A 21,969-nucleotide genomic window follows, 5' to 3' on the forward strand; every position below is an offset into this window, starting at 1 on the left:
TAAAGCAGTCGGTGGGTTTACGCTTAAGATTTATTGATTAAAATAAAATGAATTCATGTTGATTTATCGATACATAAAGTTTGTGTAAATTGTTTTGAAACATAATATGATAAGACTGATTGAATAATGAATGAAGTTTTCCATATCACATGCCTCTATGACCACGAGTCAACTAATTGAAATCCTATCCGATATAAATCAGTTTCACCCGGGAAACCTTATCTATGTTTCGCAAGGACAAAGGGTGCATGTGTGACGTATCGTCCGTTCAGGGGATGAATTATGAATTGTGTCACGTTCGTGCATTTGTCGAGGTGGTAATGTATTAGTGGCGGGCGGCGGGGCGAGCCGCGTGCGCCGCCTAGCTCTCCCGGTGGTCTCGGCGGGGCGGGGTCTGCGCGGCCACTCGGCTGCGCTGCGCCGGCGCACCGCCCGCGCCCCGCGCCCCCGCGCGCGCCTCTTATCGCCGCATCTTCAGCCCAACGTTACGTCACTGTGAAATCGTACTTTGACCGGTTTTGAGGCTCGATTCGTAAGCTTATGAGGTCGGGAATGCCGATGATGATTGTGATGCAGAAGCGCCCTTCTGGGTGATGCTAGAAATGACTGGTTTACCGAATAACGGAGTTCTAGATGCGGTGTAAGAACTTTTAGTTTATTCCTGCTTAACTCAATATTTCTTTAAAATATCAGAGGAAAAATTAACATTTACCTACCTCCTTACCCATGCTCTACATACATAAATTCCCATTATTTACTCATAAATAAAAACTATACATAAAAAAACGCAAACTCGTAGCACGCAGGATAACATAACTGTCTCCAAAGCTCAATACACAATTAAAAAGCTATTGATCCCGTACCCACACAAAAGCTTCATAACTTTTAAATAGACATATTTGTGTAGAGATTCACCGGAAACCCAACATTTACGTCAATAAATAAAGTACATATATTACGCAGAAGATGAATTGCACGCAAGCTGAGAGGCCAAAAAAAGCGCAAAGGTGGCCGACACCTATTCAATGGATTGTGTGATGCGTTCGCCGACGACAAACAAAATGTCGACAATAAACGCTTGACTTTGAACGAAATCTAATTTGTTCAGTTATTGTGTAACGCGACCTGGCGATCCTATTGTGAACAGTTTGTGAACGGGGATCGGCTGAATTTATCGGTCGGCTACACAACAAATCAAATTTTAACGAGCTCGCGCAAACGACGCCAGAGGCTTTACGCCGATACTTCAGTCGTGTTCATTTGCGCGTGTAATTACACCACCCCCGGTAATTGTAAATAAAGGCACGAGGTTTCTGCAGCGACTTGCCTTTCTCGCTTAAAACTTACGCACCCCATTGTGTAGCCGCCAGTGCAGCGGCAGTCCACGTCATCGGTTTAGCACAAATCCATTTCGACTTATCTTTTGGATACCATTTAATCTCACGTAAATAGACACTTTTTGCGGCGTTCCAGAAATAGCATTATACACAGGTACAGTTTAAGCGGGATGGGGATTTAAATAAATACTATTAGATAATAAACAAACAAGTTCAGAGTCAGGTCCTGTCTCTACATTTTCAGACAATGGTTAAAAAATGTTCACAAAACGGATTGAATTTACTTATCGCTTTAAAAAGTTTGTCTATGAGCTTATGATTAGATGTTTCCTCGAAGCGTTCCCATTGTGTGCGGTTTAAGATATATCCGTTGGATTCTGGTGGCAAACTATTACCTGTACAACCTGAGTGTGTAAGGCGCTGTCTACACTGTTGCTATCGGACGCTACTTTACTGGGCTAAAAAACAAAAGAAGTTTATGGTTCGTGTCAGGAATGTGTACGCATATGGTGTATTCATCAAAATAGCTTATTCGGCAATGACGAGATACTTCTGAAACTGAAAGGAGAATCCCTCGTATAGTGTGTGCCGCGCCTAACGCAGGCGGGCAGGCTGCGGCTGCGCCGATAACCCTCTACCGGCTGCAGGCATGTCCCTGCGATTCTCTTTTGTTTCGTATCTTATCCGATTTTAATTACGAGCGTAGAGAAATCTCGTTATTCCTTAAAGGGATATGACTGCTCCGAGCTAATTTACTATCGACCCTTGCACGATTTTATGTTCTTGACTTTATTTTATTGCTTTTGGTTGGACTTTATGTAGGTACGGCACGCACGTATTATGCCCGTTTGATGTATGGTCTGTACATTTAATATTTCACGGATGATTCCATTCAATAATTTCATATTCAACAGTTACATATTTATCGCTTGACACTGGTCTTAACACTGTTACGTTAAGTAGATATTTATGACGCATTTTTTTATAAAGCGAACAAGAATGATACAAATGATCTCAGTAATATTATAAATAAACGGTACCTATTTAGATATTAAAAAATAGTATAATGAAAAATACAACTCAAGACGTGTGCTTGATTCAGTGTGGTGGGAATGTTCAGCAGTGAACATTTCCAAACCTTTTGTAAATTTTAAGTAGGGACTACTAATTTTCATTGTTTGCAACCCAACATAACTAGTTTTTAGTAGGACCTGCTCTTGTCTCATAAGTCTTTACATGTTTCAACAAATGTTTATTTATTTATCTGTAATCGTTTCCAGAATCTTCTGTGGGCACTGGCGCTGGGTGCTTCCCGTCGGGCGCGGTGGTGCACACCGAGACCGGGCCCAAGGATATCGCGGCACTCCGCAAGGGTGACCGAGTGCTTGCTGCCGATGATGACGGCAAGATGATCTACTCCGAGGTGGGTATCGTGTCTGTTGTGGTATACTGGGTCATAATGAAACCTCTTTAGAATAGCCCTTGAGTGGTAAACTGAGTGACTACTGTGTGTAAAGTTGGGTCAACAGTTTCTCAAAATACGTGAGGGTTCTATACTTTGTACGCAGCATTTTTCAAAGTCACTAAACTTCTAAAATGGAGTCCTTGAAAATGTTCATTTTCACTAATAAAGACCATCCGTGTCTACCACCACCAAAAGTACCACAAATCTTAGAATACCTCAAACGCCTCTAACAAATGGACAAAGGCAAAAAAAATTACACAAAATTTGTTTTAAAGTGGCTCCCGCAAAATAATTACCTTTGTAAAAAAATAATACAAAAAAATAACAACTCGTTTTATTCTAATTCCAGGTATTAACCTTCATCGATCGAGATCCGAACGTCACTCGAGAGTACATAGAAATTACGGCCGAGAACGGAGTGGCCATCACGACCACTGCCTCTCACCTTCTGCTGCTGGCCTCCGCAGAGGGCTGGCGAGAGTCTTTCGCCGCCAGCGTGGATGTAGGAGACGTGCTCCTTACTCGGGGCCGAGGCAGCGTCATGAGGCCATCCCGCGTCGTGCATACACGTGTCCTCACGAAGCAGGGAGTGTACGCTCCCATGACCAAAGCCGGCACCATCATCGTCGACGACGCCCTTGCCTCCTGCTACGCGCTCGTCAAGAGCCATTCTTTAGCCCACGCCGCCATGGCGCCCCTCCGGTGGATGGCCACGTGGAGCGGCTCCAACGATCTCCCCCGAGGCGTCCACTGGTACGCCAACGCTCTATATTCGTTTAGCGAATTCGTGCTACCCACGTCGTACAAATACCCATAACACGACCATTTCGAAGTGCGAAAGGACAATACGAAGCGCGCGGGACGTGCGAAGGACAGTGTACATAATAATGGTATGTGTAAATAGTATGTGAATGCGGACATTACAAACTGATAATCTCGACCATGTCAAATCCGTTAATGAATTCGTCGACAACGATTTATTCTTATCCACTGGAAATTATTTATTAAGTAGTTTTAAGACCATATTTGCAAATTTTGCACATTATTTAGTTAAAATATGAATATTTGTAAATTGTGTCGGTATTTGTTATTCTGCACAATGCAGAAATACTTAAATGTATGCGCTTATGTTTTTTAAGTAACTGTATAAATAGATATGTAGGCATTAGCAAATCCGAAGAATATTGTCATTAGATACTTATTTCGTCTTCTCTGATTGAAGCAACCCAGTGATTTCTTTCCCATCAGTGACCGAGTGTAACTAGACATTCCTCCGTTGCAATCCTTTCCTTGCCTCTTTCGAAAAGATGAAATTGTGATCTTGGTACCTAAAACTGTGCCTTAAGATTTTATTTATTGTTATTTATAAGCTAGGTATCTATTTATAAATTGACGCAAATGTTTAAATCTTACACATAGAAGTAACTTATTCTGTATGCATTTATCTATCCTTACTAGTTAACTTAAAGTTCTTACTAACACCCTATTTCTAGATTACTAACATATGGTCGTGTTTAAGACGGGATCACTCCTGTAATTTCTTTTGCATGATATTCTATCTATACTCTTTGTTCTATTTATCTAATGTACTTAATATTTATACTCGAAACAGTAATTATATTTAGGGATGTATTTTGTATACAGAGTGTACTGTAGTGTTGGTCGACAGTCGATGTTTACGTGTCGTCACTAATTTATTTGCGTCTCTCCAAGTGGCGCGCAGATCGCTTAGAAGATCTTGAACTGAAGCTTGGGTTCCTATAGTTTGAATTTAGTGGAATGATGTATTGACATGCAATCAACTGTGTTTTAAGTTACGATCTGCTTATACTATAACTTTGTTTAATAAACGTTCCTGCTGGTCAAAGTTAAATGGTTTAATATCTAAAAACAGGGTATAAACTGAATATTGACGTATGTCATTGACAGCAGTAATAACTTGAAGTATTGCGCAACAGTTCCCTGTACGTAATCTTTATCTAAACAACTTTCGTAATCTCTACACAATGATGTAGAATTTTGTATTAAAAAGTGTGAATGTACCTATCGGAAAGCTTTAACTACATAACGTTTTGATGACGCAATTTTGCCATAAATATTGCCATATTTTAATTGTAACGCAGAACATCACGAGTTGTTTTGCAGTAAAGTTTTACAAAAGCACAAGTGAATACCTTATAATTAAGTTGGTGTACAATGCATTACTTACAGATAGTATTAAGTAGACTTTTTGGCATAAAATGTACTTATGTAATTAATGAAATATTTATAATGAGTCTGTCAAAAAATAATGCATTTATGTAATGCATCATATATTTTCTACTTGATAGCGACTAGATGATGTTCACAATCAGTATTTGTAAACGTAAGCTCGAATTTTTTCGCGGCATTCTTTTTTGATAGACAAGTTTTGGAGAATCCAATCTAACGTGTAAATTAAATACAATATGTAATTATTGTGCTTTTATATTATTTATTTATTGATGTTATTTTTGTATTGATAAAAAGTCGCTTCGTAGACAAGATGTATTATTTTTCTAGACCCAATCTAACCACACATCTAACTAAGCTTTAAGCTTGTAGGGAAATGGTATTGAATATAACCAGCATTCTATATTCAGTTTAAATAACATTCTACGAGTAGTATCAGACATAATAAAATGATGGCTTCGTAAACGATCAATTGCTCTTTTTATTTATCAGAGTTAATAACGTAACCTTTTTAATGCGATGATAAACCTAATCCTACTTTGAATTTAATTATAGTTGACTAGTAACTTAATTACAATCTAAAAAAAAATTTCTAAATAGATATTACACTAGGTTCATTAATTACAATTACTTTTGCAATTCCCTAAAAACTTGCAAAAAGAAATCACAAACCAAACAAACAGGACCGATATAGATAGATAACTATCACTGAAGCTGAAACTACTTTTCTATTTACAAAATGAAAAATGTTAGGATGTTCATAAATAACAATAAATTCGTGTCTAAATTAAATGGCTATCAAAATTATTCTATGGTCAATTTTAGAGACTATATTCTAAATTCATCAATAATATGTTTAATATTTATTTATTTACCTATATATTATCCCACAAAGACGCAAAAGTCACAAAACATTTCAGAGCTCAAGGAGATTCAATAAAATGATATTCCATCTAATTATTGGATCCCATAACTTTTTTCATTCGGCAAAGTGATGAACTTCGATATCATTAATTTTACTTACTGTATAATGACAGTCAAACATTTTGTAAATACAGATTAATACGAGTAAGTGCGTAGTTCTAAATCTACATTTATACCCACAATGACGGCTAAGGAATGGATTAATTTCAGAATATTGTAGATTAGTCAGAATTTAGAGGCTTAGGACTTTTTAACTGATATTTTGCTTAATGCGTCATGTAAATATTTACATACCGTATTGAAACAATCACAAGTTGTCTGTAACAACATACGATACTTTTACGACATTACGATATTTTTAGAATAATAAAATATCGTATTGAAATGATATCTACATATTTTTTACATTCGTTAAAACCAAACACATTGTAATTATGCTACTATGCACAGTTTTCATTTACGAGTCGTACAAAAGCTGTAACCTCTGAAGGATTCGCGAAAGGAACAAAAAAATACTGACGAAAATGCAGCCGACATCTAATAACGGAAACAAATTATTGTTCTGTGAATATCCTTAATGACTACTGTTATTTGCTTTTGTTCTAAAGCATAAGACATTCCTTAGCTAACTTGCGTTTCTCTTGTAAAAGAAGCATTCCAAGAATTTCCTAATATAAGCCGAGGAGTGAAGAATGCAGTGCTTATGAAAAACCACGCGACTCAAGCCCAATGACCGTACCTATCTGGTTTATGCGTCCTTTACTTCTATTGTTTCCTCCATTTAATTTTTATGGAACGTTTAGAGTATAATTTTTTGTGACCCTTCCAATGCAGGTAACGTAGTCACCTCTACGACACGGCGCGGTATCTACGCGGAAATGGAAAATGGATCGCAGAGATGTCGCCGCTACGAAGTTTCCGCTACGAGCGGCAGAGTAATGGCTATGGTTTATGTGCTGAATCAGTATTATTGTAGACTTCAGTGAGGGCAGACGTCACTCGAACCGTAGTTCAAAACAGACGTCTTTAATAAATTTAGTATAAATTTTATCAATTGGAAAAAGTGAGGATAATGTATTCTGAGTTAGCAGAACAAACTCAAGGATTTTTATAAGTACGATTAACAGTGACAGTAATTGCAAGGTTGGGCTATTTGAGATCATAACTTTAAAGTAACAACATTTTGTGAAGAGGCGCCTAAATATTTTATCTCCGCTATTGGGATAATAGAAGTTACATTCCCAATAAAATCAAGGAGTCATTAGTTTTCACACCACAGGATTTATGACTGCTGGAAAAATATCCTTCCCAAAATGAGGTAAGTTTGATCTTATTTCTTTAGTCAAATACAATAACGCTGGTAATATCGTCTTTTCAAGTTAACAAAGTTTTGGCCTCAAAGGAATATTTTGTGATATTCCTTTCGTAGTTCCAAAGATCTTTTATACAGCTGAAATAAAATTTGTAGATAAAAATCCTGATTCCACATCAAAGGTGCCGGTGATTGAATGCGAATAGGGATGTACCCTTTTTTGCAAAAGGTCGCATGGGGCTTTGGTACGGAAATAGATTTAAATTTTAGCACCAGACAAATTTAGATTTTTTCCAAACGTTTTACAGGTTGCTATGTGAAAATGACGACCACATGCAATGGGCCTAAAATAATAGTAATGACTCGTACATAGATGCTTCTGTAAAATTCTCCTACTAACTTACATCTTGGTTCCTTGTGATACTAATTTCACATCACATTGTATAGAAAAGCTATAAATAATCATCATCGCATTACCATCTATACACATGTTGTAATATCCAATACATAGGTACTATTATTTCTTGGTTCATATGCACACACTTAACGTTATCCTTATTACGAATTCAGAGAGCCGTGCGAGGCAGTTTTCAATAAAGTTTTAAATTAGTAAAAGTTCGGCAAATACCTACTTATCAATTTTGCCCAAGTGTGCCGCGCACACGGTACTGTTCAATAGCGCAACTTCGAGCTTCTTTGGAAAACCAATTATCAAACTGTTTGAAAAATAAAATAGACACGGTGTCACCTTATTTTATTAGATAGAAAAAAAAAGTTTAAAATGTTCACACTTCATGTGAAAATCAAAAATAACCCGACGAATTTGAAATCAGTTTCATGAAAATTTATTTTGCTGATAATCAACTGTGATAAGAACTTTTTTGGGTTTCATACGTCCTACAACCCACAAAGGTTTGCTACTTAAATAAAAGTAGTGTCTCGCTCAAGAAGTTTTGTGTGTTTTGGCTTGGCCTTTAATTTTAACATCCCACTCGACAGAAAATGTAATCCAAACGGAAAACCAACTCGCATTTTAATGTAGGAAGATAAAATAGGATAAAAAATTATGAAATACCCATTTAAATTTTCTCTGAGTATACTACATGTTGGCCTAATAATAAATCCATCTGGAATTCGGTACGCTGTTAACATATTATCATACTGTATCATAATTCAGTAGGTTAGGCGTACGCGAGTGTGATTTATACGAGGTTATGATGAAACTACGTGTTCTGGGATGGGAGCCGTGTTTGTATACCGAAATAATGGAGGTGCTCTGCATCAGATCAAAGAGTACGTTAGTGCTCGGGTAGCCATTGTCTAGTTTTATGCAATGAACCATGAAAGTGAGGTTTCAATTTCACTCACCCATGCTTATGCCTGCCAATTATCTGACATTATAATTGACTTGATCCCAACTCAAGTAGATTGTGTGTTTAGGGTGATCAGTTTCTAAAATGTATACATGTAATCAAATGGGTCTCTCTCTATCTCACTCAATATTGAAATTCATCTCCGAACTAGGTATGTACTTTTATTAGAATCATATTTTTATACTTTCACCATAAAAACGTCGGCACCACTCAACTATTCACATTATCCCTGTCAACACGAACTGTATCGTGAGCAAACTTTCCGTAGAAAATAACTAGATTACGTACTAACATAGTTTCACTGCATCTCAAAAGGATCATTTCTGACGTCTTGCAACGTTTACCTATAAATCATTTTATAAACTCGTATTCTTATTTTTACTCACTCATTGATCTACTTTCTATTCGATTTCACCCTTAAGCAACTTGAAACTTTATTAATACTTTGAAAACAATCCGAGATGATGTAAACTTCTGAAATTCCTGGAATGCCTTTGAAAACTTAAATTACCCACTCAAAATATTTTTGGGTTCGCGTAGGATTTTAATCGTGGTATTTCAAAAATTACTCTGCTAGCCGTTCAATTCGCGTTTATTTCGGATTTGCATGTCATTTTAACTTCAGAAATACACAAATTTAATAATGTGAAAGGATTATTTGATCAGGAAAAATAAATATACGGAAGATGCGAAAGCAATAAATCTTTATCCAAATCCCCCAAGTGGGTTATTTAATCTTTACGCAACCAACAGGTCTATATTCGCAAATTATAAAACGATATCGTGTGTACAAGCTGCTCACGTAGGTATGCTGATAACTAATCCATGCATTGTCTGCCAAAATTATTTTACTTATCGAAGCAAAATCCAATATTTGCCACGCTGGCAAATGCTATCTAGGTCTTATCTCGTAACCACTATCTAATTGATACGTGTCTGCTGTTATACATCGATTGCACTCCAGGAAACCAGAGTATGTTTACATTGATTAAGTAAATTAACGTTCAATGCATTTCACCTCTCGAGGGTAGTAATATTAACGCAGTACTTACTACGAGTAGTTATTCAAGCAATATTATAGGTCTTTTAATTTAACAAATCAAGTGGCTGTGCCGGGACTTCGTATGCCTGAAAATAATTTGAATAATTTCCAAATGTTTGTTCAACATTTTTTTTACTTCTCCGCCCGTGTTGTCTGTAGGAGTGTAGGGTGATATTATATAGCCTAAAAGCCTTCCCCAATAAATGGGATATCCAACACAAAAATATTTTTAGCGCGATTAGCTCATTAGATGATTGCGCATTCAAGCAAACAAACTCTTATACTCTACTCAACTCTATAATATTAGTAAAAGTATCTAGATTAAAAATACATATACACCTTGTACCTACCTACTAACAACCAGTAAAGGTAGCGAAAAATTAAGTACCTATCAATATTAAAAGTGACTCGGATTATAAACGGACTCGACTTCCTGGGAAAAATTAATAAATTCTTTAAAAATGTAGAGTGGAAGAAATGAAATGGCTTTTTATTATTGCTCTACCTCATTTTCCGACTGGTTAATTTCTCGAGACCCCGATAATTACAAAGCGCCTCTAATGAAATCGGAACAAACACAGTTTTGAGTACCCGTAAACATAATTTAACTTTCCAGGTAATTAAAAGTATGCCAAATGTTACGACTGCATTAAAAATTAGAGACTTTGGACTTTGAACTTTCTAATTGGATTTTTATCGGGTTTACAGAAAATTCCTTATTTATTTATGTACTTACGTAACGAATTGTATTTCAAGACAAGTATTTTATTGCTTTAGGACTTTGATGGCGGTATGTAAAAGTGCTAGGTAGTTCTTAGTAAATAATTGAGGTAATTTACCTTGAACTGAAAAGTTTTATTTAATTTAACTCTTATTTTTCAAAATAAAAATACACCATCTAACCATAAATAAATTATTGACCTACTTATTTGACAATTTTTATTAAATACTAAAATATTTTTTATGAAAATTGCAAGAAAATTATGTTTTACTCAAAATTACCCATTCAATTAATGTTACCAGAAAAGTGAAAATAGATTTAAGCAAAGTGCTGAAATATGGATTTCAGAATAAAACATGACAAGTCTGGGTAAGTTTTAATGAAATCTCTAAAGTCCAGTTCTTGGGTTTCTTATCAAAACGGAATTTAGTTTGATTGTTTAATTAAGAAAAGTGTTTTGAAGAGGAAATTGCAATTTCGGTTCTTTCTTAGTTACATAGATAGAGAAATAACTTAGAAATATAAAGTAATTTTCAGATGCAACTTCATTCAATGGTCAACATTTTGTAATACGTGATACCTAGACTACTGTTTTATTAAAAACAACCAAGTAAATGCAATGTTGGGTAAATAATACAAAACTGTACGTACTTTTTAAGTAATTAAATCCATTATCATATAAATCAATCCAATGCGTTGGATAGTCATAATTCACCAACAAAATGTTATGCTTGTAAAAAACATATTGTAACCCAAATGATATTATTGTGCTGTGTACAGTACACACACACAGTGTACTATTTCTAAATAAAATAAAATTGGGAAAAATTATACTTGAAGATAAAAGAAAATCAATTTACTTTCATCCACTCTCCTCTCAATCCCATTGAATTAGGCATGTTCTACGAATACTAATAATGTAATGTTTGATTTCCTCTTTGATATTTTCTCTACGTTTATTTTAAGCCAAATAAATCTTTCTTAATGACGTCGGAGGATATTTTCGGTAGAAGTTCCATCGGCAATAACAGCCGATAAAAGGTTTTCCTGCTAAAGTTATCAGATTCAGAGTCTTATTTACTCCCATGCTTTTTCTGTTCGGGATTTTCTATCTAAATAAGTTTGAAACTACCAATTTTCAGCAACCCGCTTTTCTATTTGCAAACTTTTCTTTCGAAGAATATAAGTCGTGATATCTATTGTTACTTTTTTGCAAATCTACCAAATAAAGCTTCAGGATTTTTTCGTTTTGTGACAATAAAAAATGGCTATCAAAAATCAAAGAAAAAGTTGAAAATGTAGTTAGTTCTTATTCTTTTTATATTACGTACCTACTTCATAAATTCAATTCCAATTTATTTTTCTAATTAGAATTGAATTTCGCAGTGCCCAACTTCCATTAGAAGTCGTAAAATGTACAGATTAAATCTTTAGTAGGTAAACACACTTTGCTGACAAATAGTGCTATGCATTACTGTTGGAAAATCGCTTTTATTACACCTAAATAAGATGTCGCTGGGCTAAGCTTGATGTGCCGTCTGTGCGTGATAAAATTAATCGATTCCCGGCACTCGCGCGAGACGTAACAGTTTGTGGTGAGAGCCATCGCGTCTGGAATTGCGGGTGGTTGGTAAATGCAATTATCTCGACACTTTATCTTACACGGCTGCGAATGTCTGTTATGCTTCAACGAGACCGATAAGAGATTTGTTTTCCTTCCAGCACATAACGCAATTATGTGGATTTCAAACAACATAAACCTATTTCTGAGTTCGTCTATAAACCGATGACGATAGCACATTTGCATTTGTACCTACTTAGGTATATTGTGTTCTCGTGTTTCGTATAACTGGTATAACCACAGAATACATAATAGTAGCAACAGAAATTGCACTCCTTTGTGTAGGATCAGATGCCGACATTTTAACGGTAATAATAATCCCATCAAAAACAATACTTGTCAAAAAAACCAAGTCTCGCAACTCAGTTGTTCTACGGTAAAAAGTTGTGAGATCCATGTAATACCAAGTCCAGGCCAGGAAATCTTTAACGTTTTACATAAATATATTGACTTGGCCATCGCACTAAATAATTTAATTTACACGTGTTTTCATGCGATGGCCAAGTCAATATTTTATGTAAAACGTTAAAGATTTCCTGGCCTGGACTTGGTATTACATGGATCTCACAACTTTTTACCGTAGAACAACTGAGTTGCGAGACTTGGTTTTTTTGACAAGTATTGTTTTTGATGGGATCTCATTTCTTTTTGTATTTTGTAGACAGCAGTTATGTATCTAGAAAATTAATAAACTTCAGTGTTGCGATAATTCGAAATTAAACAAACAGTTTTAAAAGGTGTAGTGTCGGAAAATAGACACGGTGAAGTAAAGTTAATGTTTTTATTAGCTAAAATTTTTTTTTGCTATAGTTTTTTGTCATAAGTATTTCAAAATAATTTATTATTAAAAAAGTGTAGTTTTTTTTTATTATTTAAATCACTACAGTTAATTATTATTCCTAAATATTAAAATTTTTCATTAAAGAAGAATAACAGTGCTGTTGGAATAATAAACCTTGATTGCGACTATGATCGACCGAGCGTGTATAGATACGCGTGTGCAAACAGGCGCGTGGCGGCCCGGACTGATTTGCAACTTGAAGTTGTCGCGTGCTGTAGGTAATTATCTCGGCCGACATAGGCGAGTGACGGAGGCCTGGTATAACTCACATTCCATTTAATCCACATAAGTTTCATAATAAAATATATTGATATTATTAACAAAGTTCACATTAATAACAAAGTTCATGCCTCGTGTGTCAGTCATACGTCCAGAGGCTCGTAGTTTCTGGATTATGGTTGAATCGAGTTTCAGTTAACTTATTAGGCTTAATTAGAAGTTGTAGATTCTTTAGCTTTGGTTAAATTGAAATTCATTTAGTAAAAAAAACATAAAATAAAACCACCCTAGAGTTAATAGTAACATAACAGGTATATAAAATGGAAAGAGATCGATCAAGATTCAAGCACGTTCGTTTGCTCAAAGCTTTCGAAGCACATTCGTATTGCGAAGTGCGGTAGCTTTATAAGCCACATTCTGTTACAGCCAGCAAACGTGATAGATTCAAAAGAGTGAGATATTTCATTAATACAACATTGTATTATTTATTATTTACAACAAAATACCAATTTACCTATTAACCTGATGTCACTAAGTAGATGAGACATAGGTAAACACACTGGCAGGGACTTATGTAATTTCATTAGCAACCTCAAAATAAATAAATATAATTTTTTTGGACAAAAACAATAACACTTGAATACTGATTACTATTTTAGAGAGATATTAGTTTTACAATAAGTACCTACCGCTTCTAATTGAAAGAAGATCCAAGTTTCATTTTCGTTATTTATTTTACCAGAGTGAAAATTTCGCTTTACGCTTCGAAATGTAATCTTAAACCAAATCTCTAAGTTGAGAGGGTTTATGAATATGATCCCGAAAAGTAAATAGCTGTAGAAAAGCTTTTGGCACAAAGATGGGTGTGAGTTCGGGGTGACCGAGAGTATGGTGTGACGTTTCCATACAAATTGACGGTTTTCCATTCTTTGCTTTGTACCTACTCTTATAACAAAAATACTGAAAAAATCTACACATTCGTCCTTGCTAGAATATTACGTACTGAAGGAATACAATACGTTAAAGTAGCTAGTTCAAACCATACTCCACACGTGTAGAGCCAGCAAAATATGTAATAATTAATTTGTAGATAAATAATTTACAAAAGCATTCTTCTTCGATTAGTAAGCTATCCAATTTCGACTTCGTTAACAACATTAACTAAGCAGTCCCTTTATATTTATAAAAGGAAGATGACGTCAATAAGTAAATTATGAATAAATAAATAAAAATAATATATTATACATAAATAAATTGATCATTAAAAAGTTTCACAATATCTTGTAAAGCAACGTATAAGTACGATATACTCACAACCTATTCACCAAGTTCAAATGAGCTGAAAGTTACCTGAAAGACGCTTGCAATATTGCAACACCGCAGAGCTCGTAGCAATGTACTTACATTATACGGTAGTTGTAGTTGAGGCGAGCATTGTACCCGAATTCGCAATCCTTGCATCTAAATTGTTTTAAGACCGGCACTGCAATTTGTGCATCACAATAAGTGAATAGAGTCACTTTTGCTAGTCCATTTACGGAACTAAGGCATACTGGTAGGGTATATCTCCAAGATACAGTGTGAGTCACGTTAAAGTGTACATATCAAAATATATGAAACTAGACCTATTTTTATCGACAAAAAAGAGGTCAAAAAATATTTGAGATTTTTTTTTAATTTTTTATAGATTTTTTTTTCTTCCAATTACCTATTGTAAAGAAAACATAATAACTTTTAAACTAAGCGGTATATCCTGATAAAATAAAAACAGTAATAATGCTAAATAACAGCCTAACAGGCAATACTAAAAAAATACATAAAATACACAAAAAAGGCCAACAAATAATAAAAAAATATACTTTTTGAAAAAAATCCGCTTCAAAATTCGTGTTTTTAGGGTTCCGTACCTCAAAAGGAAAAAACGGAACCCTTATAGGATCACTTTGTTGTCCGTCCGTCCTTCTGTCAAGACCCTTTATCTCAAGAACGCGTGAACGTATCAAGCTGAAATTCACATGAAATACTCAGGTCTATTGTCCCTTTAAGCTGTGAAAATATCAAACTTCTAAGCCAAGCCAATCAAAAGATACAGCCNTTGATAAAAACAAGTTAGATTTCAAATAAAAACAAAAGATTTCGAAGTAAAATAAGCATTTTAGTTAAAATTAAAATTGTCTCTACCTGTAGCGGAGAATAATGTTGTGGCAGGCCATTGTTCAAACGATCATAGCAAATGTTGTGATAGGGATAGAGACATGCGATTTTTGGTTTTACAAAGATGATACGATAGAAAATAATACAAAGTAATAAAAACCACCGGTTATAGGGGCATTTTTTTGAGAAACTTATAAAATAACAAAAAAAACACGAATTTTTAAGCAGATTTTTTTCAAAAAGTATCTTTTTTTATTATTTGTTGGCATTTTTTGTGTATTTTTTGTATTTTTTGAGTATCGCCTGTTATTTAGCATTATTACTGTTTTTATTTTATCAGGATATACCGCTTAGTTTAAAAGTTATTACGTTTTCTTTACAATAAGTAATTTATTTGAAGAAAAAAAATTCTATAAAAAATTAAAAAAATATCTCAAAAAATTTTTGACCTCTTTTTTGTCGACAAAAATTGGTTTAGTTTCATCTATTTTCATATGTACACTTTAACGTGACTCACACTGTATTTGTGCGAAAGTTTCCATCAAATTCCAGGTTATGTAGGTAGAGTACTAGAAATACCTATCTATACTTTTAATGAAATTAAAAGCCCATTTTACAATTTATGACGGAGATTTTGATCGCGGCACAGATCGCGCGATGCAGATTAAATTTTCTACGACGACCTAATTCCATGCAGTCAAAGCCGCGGGCTTGAACTTTGTAAGTTCATAAATAATATTAGATACCTACCATATTGGTTCAATGTCTTAACTTATTAGCATTATTATTAAGCACGTGTATGGTTATTAGTGTGTAAATTACCGTATACTAAAACAGCCGAATGTTTCAAATTAATACAAACTGACACATTTATAATATTTCAATGTACAAAATGCATGTGGTAACGTATGTTCACTCAAATGCAGGCGCAGAGGACTGTTAATTAACTTAGTCGTAGTGCCGACGTAATATTAAGTACGCTGGAAATTTAATTTTCAGAGTCTCAGTTGAATTGTCCGCAAACATAGAGCGATATTCCGCTGTTTGTGCAGCGGTCAAGTGTGTACCCAGCGCTTAGGGGAAATAACTCTGTTATTATTTCTCTAAAGTATGTAATATTAAGTAACGAACTTGTTTGTTTTAGCTAGATTGAATTGTTGGCTGGTATGCGTGATAAAGTCACGGCCCTTGTGTCTGAAATGCAGAGAGGATCTTCATTAAATATTTTGTAGTCATATTACGGGGAAGTTATTTAAGTAGGTAATTTTTTAGAAATACCTAATGACAAAGCATAAATCATAACTTCTTATGACATAACATTTGAGATTGTATTCTGTTGTTGTACCTATAAATAAATAAATAACATTATGCTCCTATTTGTTTTATAAACATTTCAGATTTTACTCAAGTCTTGAGAACTCGTAACTTGGTAACAGAGAATTATTTTATAAAGCTTTGCACTGGCCGCTTCAAAAGGGCAAGAATTTATTAATTAAATCAAAAACGGAGCGACTGATTTCAGTTTTATTACTTACTCAAGCTGATTGAACCAAATTGTTATATTGTTTTAGTTCATCATAATAAAAGGCAACCTGTAGAGTTTGTGAAATGCAATCAAAAGTTGAAAAGCTTTTGCACATAACTCGTATATAGGTACCTATTCTTGAGTTGATATGTGAGTGAGCTGTGACGTCAGAGGACTGAACTTCGCAACTATATTGGAACTCATCAGCGGTGCGCAAATTAGTTTCTTCAGCGTGCATGCAAGCTGAAACAGCCGTAAAATTGATTAAAGTACCTTAGTTTACATACCTACGGTGTCAAAGATGAATTACATGTCTTGATAATAATATCATTGAAATATTACCTTTTAACCTAATAAGTTATTTAAAAGTAGAGAGTGAGAGTAAGATAAAAAATCTCTATTTACTTATCTGCACTAATATATTTTTCAGTAAAGTTGTTAATACCGCGACTTAAATGTTAAGAAGACTAGAAAAATGGTGATAAAAACAATACTATGTAAAAGAAGGCATATTTTTACTACACACGTTACCAACCTTCTTGGATCAAAAGCTTTTATGACAACAATTTTAATATTCTAATATGAGCCCTGTTGTAGGCCGCGGTTCGTGGAATATAAAAGATAATCTAATAGGCTTTTTCTCTGGGTTTGTCGAAAACTAAACATAGTAAGTTACATTAAAATAATGTTTTTGCTTAAAAGGCGTTTTAATAACGTTTAATGAAACATTGAGATCCTAATACCTACCTGTACTACATCATATCACAGCAAAATTCAATAAGAAATTGTTAGTGTAATTAAATCATTACATTTCTTGCTTGCACAAGGTGGACCGACGACCTGATAAAGGTATCAGGAAGGCGCTGGATGCAGGCCGCTACCAACCGTGGGATGTGGAAATCATTGGGGGAGACCTATGTTCAGCTGTGGACGTCCTGTGGCTGAAATGATAATGATTTCTTGCTTCATGTCTGAAACCATATTTCTACTGGTCATAAAAATAAGTCTATTTTCAAACAATAGGCTTTTGGCCAATCTGGACAATGAATAAGTGTGCTCCGCGGCTTATATGGGTAATATAAATGAAAGAGTCTTGCCTGAGGGCGCAATATCCATCGTGTTCATAATATGGACGTGAGTGGCGTTCCTACTTTCTACTAAAAGTGTGATGATAGTTTAATAACTATTACTTTTATTCAATTAGGTATTTAACAGTTATTAGGTATACCTAGTACCTACCCTAAATAGTCGCTGATGTAGGTAGGGTTTTGTTTAGGTATTGTCTAAAGTTTAGACTATGTCTATGTATCCGAAACGAACTGTTTAGACTCCTTAGAGTATTTGTATAAATTTTATTTCCCTTCTAATAATGTTTAATTTATTACGGTCACTATATTACAAAGGTGTAGGCTTTGTTCGTTGTCCTTAAACTAAATAAATAAGTCCTACAGTTTGATTGCATTCAATTACCGTTTTACAGTAAAGTAACTACAGCCTAACTAGTGTAGAAATGGGGAAACTGGAGCTACCTGCAATTAATATGACGCCTAGGGCGCTTTTCAGCTAACTCAAACGCGTTTTAGATGTTTCAGGCACGTTTTAAGTTGACAAGAAGGGGATTTGTTACAAATTATCACAAATAATAATCTGTTACTTGTTAGAAAATGTGTATAATAGAAATGTAATTATTATTTTTTCTCAAGAACCTAAAATATGTGATTACCAACTCAGCCTAACCTTGTTACGTGAAAAGAATGGTATATGGACCCCATAAATAGATTGTTATGCTTTATCCCGCCGCCTGTTGACGTACAGCCGCAAACAATATTTGATGGATTGACGAAACGATCAGGCAGCCAATAACAAAAGTTAATTTAAAAAAGAAAGCTGACAAACAACGTTTGCTCTCCAGATTTACGATTTCCAGCAGTACCTGCTCTGTAAACTTCAGTCTTAGTTTATAAAACAGCGAATTCAGGTGCCTACACAAATACCTAGATAAAAGTATAAGTTTATATAATAACTATTGTCATTACAAAATCAGTCTGTTCCATAGCGATAAACCTCATCTCATGTGGGATATAAAAATATGTCTAGCAAGGAAACTTATCATGAAAACCTTTTAACGCCTACGACGAATAAACCTACCCCACCCCCGCTGAGCTATTGACCTCGTTTGTTTTACTATTATGATCGTAAGCCTCGAGAAAGTGATAGATACTCTTCAGGATTTATTACGTTCTCAGGTCAAGTAACAAATAAAAAACTTGCTCGATGTCTTAATTCTTGTTTGTCTAGGCAATATCTAAGCTTGTTGATTCTTCAGGCTAATGTATTTTAAATCTTGAACTTTTATTTCTTATTTTTATATCTTTATCGATGTAAATGTATGTACCTAGTTGTTGCCATCAAATTATGTACTTTAATTCCTGAATAAACTTTTTTCATAAAAAAACTGCATTCTAGCCGTGAAAACTGAGTTTTCTTGACAATTTTACTCGCTCGTAGGTTTCCTCATTGCCATGAAAATCCATGGAGCGCTACCCTCATGCCATTGTGGATGCGCTACAAATCAAAAGTACCTAATGTAAGACATCTAAAATGTTGTTTCCTATTTTTTCAGATGAAAAGCCGTCAAAATTATTGTGACTATGGGCCGAAATTCAGGAGGGGTGGAGTCCAATGGCGAGTTACGGATACTCCTGGTGGTCACCGTGGTGGTGGGGCTGCTTCTCATGCTGTCGCTCCTGATGTGCTATGCTTGCGTGCTAAAGCGACTGTGCTGTGGAGAGCCGAGGGAACGGGCGAAGAACGTAGCCGCGGGAAGACGGACTGAGAGCTACCCAATGGGTGATGTGACGCTACTCTCCCAACCTACCGAGAGCGAGCGCGTCTGACGTTCCAAAGACATAAAACTAAATATATATAACTATCGCCTTTTGTTATCCTTACCGTTACAGGCTATAAATTCGCGTTTCATCTTAAAATAAAGGAATAAAAATAGAACAGCATACCTAGCTAGCTAACTGACGTAATATGTTCGCATCTTACACAGAGAAATGAATCCATTAACGGACTCTTTATAGCTAACATTAGTCTGTTACTTGACCATAGCATTACCATAGGACTATTTAATCAATTAAGTTGTATTGTAAGTAAAGCTACCAACTTGATTGGTATTTACATGTGTCACGATGTTTGTTTAATTACTTTATATTTAATTACCTTCTAGTCATGTGTGCTGCACATCACAATGTTATGGATATGAAACAAATAGTACCAAATGAGGTAAAGTTATTTGAGACCCGCGGCAGTTATTTCCAATTTTCGTTACAATGAACGTAAACGGTTTAAAATTAAATATTAATGTGTACAGTATGTAGTGGTAGTAGTGTGTGGTATAATAAAGTAGGTATTTGATATCCATCCCTTTTTTAAACCTAATTATACGCTAGGTTGCTCATTTTCAGTGTTCGCTCAGCCGGTTTCAATGTAACGCCTTTCATCTTTTTATAGTCAATAAGTTAATAATTACTTAGTTACTGTGTTATTTACAATGAGTCATTTAGATCTCAACGGGCTTGACTCCCTTGTTGTAACAAATCAGAAAAGTAAATTGTCTGAATGATACTAAAAAGTTTTTTAAACTTGACCACCACAAGAGTTGCCAGATAAAGCTATGTAAAGTAGTCTCTTGTAAACGAGCAAAATTTTTCATTACTTAAAAAACACTACAGCAATGTTGCAAGAGTCAATCGACGACAACGTTCATGTTCGGCACATTCTTACTCCACCAGAACACAATGGTAACAGCCATTATGATGTTATTGAGGTGATAAAAAAAGCTTGTCGTGCCAGATAATTGCCAACACGTTTTGCTCGTTTACGATGCTTTGAGTGCTGCTCGAACAATAGGGATCATCTCGAAATAGAAAAATAATTGGGACTATTACTTTTCTCAAGAAAAAATTAATTTACTAGCTTAGTCATAAAAGCGCTGCCGAACTTCCAGTCTACTTGTCTATTCGATGTTACTTTAAATAGAATTGATTACACGAGAGAAGAAAGAGTTCGAGATCGCCTTTCGAGTTAATAAATTGATGTATGTGGTATAACTTTAGCATTTTACTGTTGAAATAAAAGATGTAATGTAAAAACAACAATTTATTATGTATTTAACCGATATCTCCATCAATACAAATATAAAATGTGTAAGGCAATCGCATCCAAAGGCACTATTTCGTGTCTATTGTCTTGTTTACACAGACCTATATAATTTGTAACATAAAACCATTATAATATTTATTTGCTTAGTTATCTCTAAATAGGCAAACTATTTTTACTATTTATTTTTTACTTACATTCTAGTTTTAAATTTACTAACAATATTCAACAAACTAAGCAAAATATACATTTTTAATAGTGTGCCCGTTATTTCACTAACTTATCAACATGCGTACCATCACATTTGGGAATAATCAACTATTAAAATAAACAATGGATACTTGTATTTTCCAATTTAAGAAAGAAATGCTTGTACCATTTTCCTTAGAAATAAGTAACAGCGTAAATGTCAAGATCTATAAGGATAAAAATTAAATAAATTCATAGAAGAAAATTTATACACCGTGTTACTTTGCATTCTTGCCATATTCACAGAGATAAAAGTAGGGAACAATACCTATTATTTAAGATAAACAAGAGACTCCCATAAAGAAAGTACACTAAGATTTTAGTAAATTTGGTTTTTCAGTACAAATTGGAATAAACCCATTTTGTCTCGCACGTTCTACAGGTGCAAGTGGAATAAACCTAGTGGGCGTGGCCTAGTTCTTAATAATCTGTTGTTTTATGGCTCTGGGTACCAGCCTTTTTATCCAGTCATAATAATTATTTTAAAATACTCTTCAGTTGATTTCAGATTTTCCTTTCTACTTTACGGGCTTAGGACCGTCAAAAATACGTAATAATTATTAGGGTTTTAATTAATTTAAACATTGTACCCTATTTTTACAAATTAATAAATTAAGTATGAAATGAAATCACCTTATTCACAATTAATTATTTATTTATAAGTTCCTACTTACAAAGTTTACGTACTGCGAAGCAAGTGTTCAAAGTGTCCTCCTTTCTGATGAAGGCACAGTCTAGCACGGCGAAGCGTAGGTTTTTCGCTTTAGTTTTCGCGACACATAAACGTTTTGTCTCACAGTTTCACTAAAAC

At 34.6% G+C, this 21,969-nt stretch overlaps 2 protein-coding genes across 2 annotated transcripts in view; both read left to right on the forward strand.

The window, feature by feature from the left end:
* Positions 1 to 5,485, forward strand: part of hh (hedgehog signaling protein) — a 40,666-nt gene extending 35,181 nt beyond the window's left edge. Inside the window, exons 3-4 of the mRNA XM_028319656.1 lie at positions 2,618 to 2,760; positions 3,152 to 5,485. Of these exons, the coding sequence (XP_028175457.1) occupies positions 2,618 to 2,760; positions 3,152 to 3,619 (611 nt within the window). The 3' untranslated portion in view covers positions 3,620 to 5,485. The remainder of the gene's footprint in view (positions 1 to 2,617; positions 2,761 to 3,151) is intronic.
* A 1,428-nt stretch (positions 5,486 to 6,913) lies between these two features.
* Positions 6,914 to 21,263, forward strand: LOC114363822 (uncharacterized). Its single transcript, XM_028319653.1, has 2 exons — positions 6,914 to 7,255; positions 19,369 to 21,263. Exon 2 carries the CDS (start codon positions 19,397 to 19,399, stop codon positions 19,640 to 19,642), a length of 246 nt encoding a protein of 81 aa, XP_028175454.1. The 5' UTR covers positions 6,914 to 7,255; positions 19,369 to 19,396; the 3' UTR covers positions 19,643 to 21,263.
* Positions 21,264 to 21,969: the final 706 nt, after the last annotated feature.

This window comes from Ostrinia furnacalis, unplaced genomic scaffold (genome assembly GCF_004193835.3).
Source record: "Ostrinia furnacalis isolate ACB-3 unplaced genomic scaffold, ASM419383v2 OfSCF7311, whole genome shotgun sequence".
Classification (NCBI taxonomy): Eukaryota; Metazoa; Arthropoda; class Insecta; order Lepidoptera; family Crambidae; genus Ostrinia; species Ostrinia furnacalis.

What these genes read in the sequence shown, in the direction of transcription:
- LOC114363822 (XM_028319653.1), top strand. Translation starts at nt 19,397, where the DNA reads ATGGGCCGAAATTCAGGAGGGGTGGAGTCCAATGGCGAGTTACGGATA.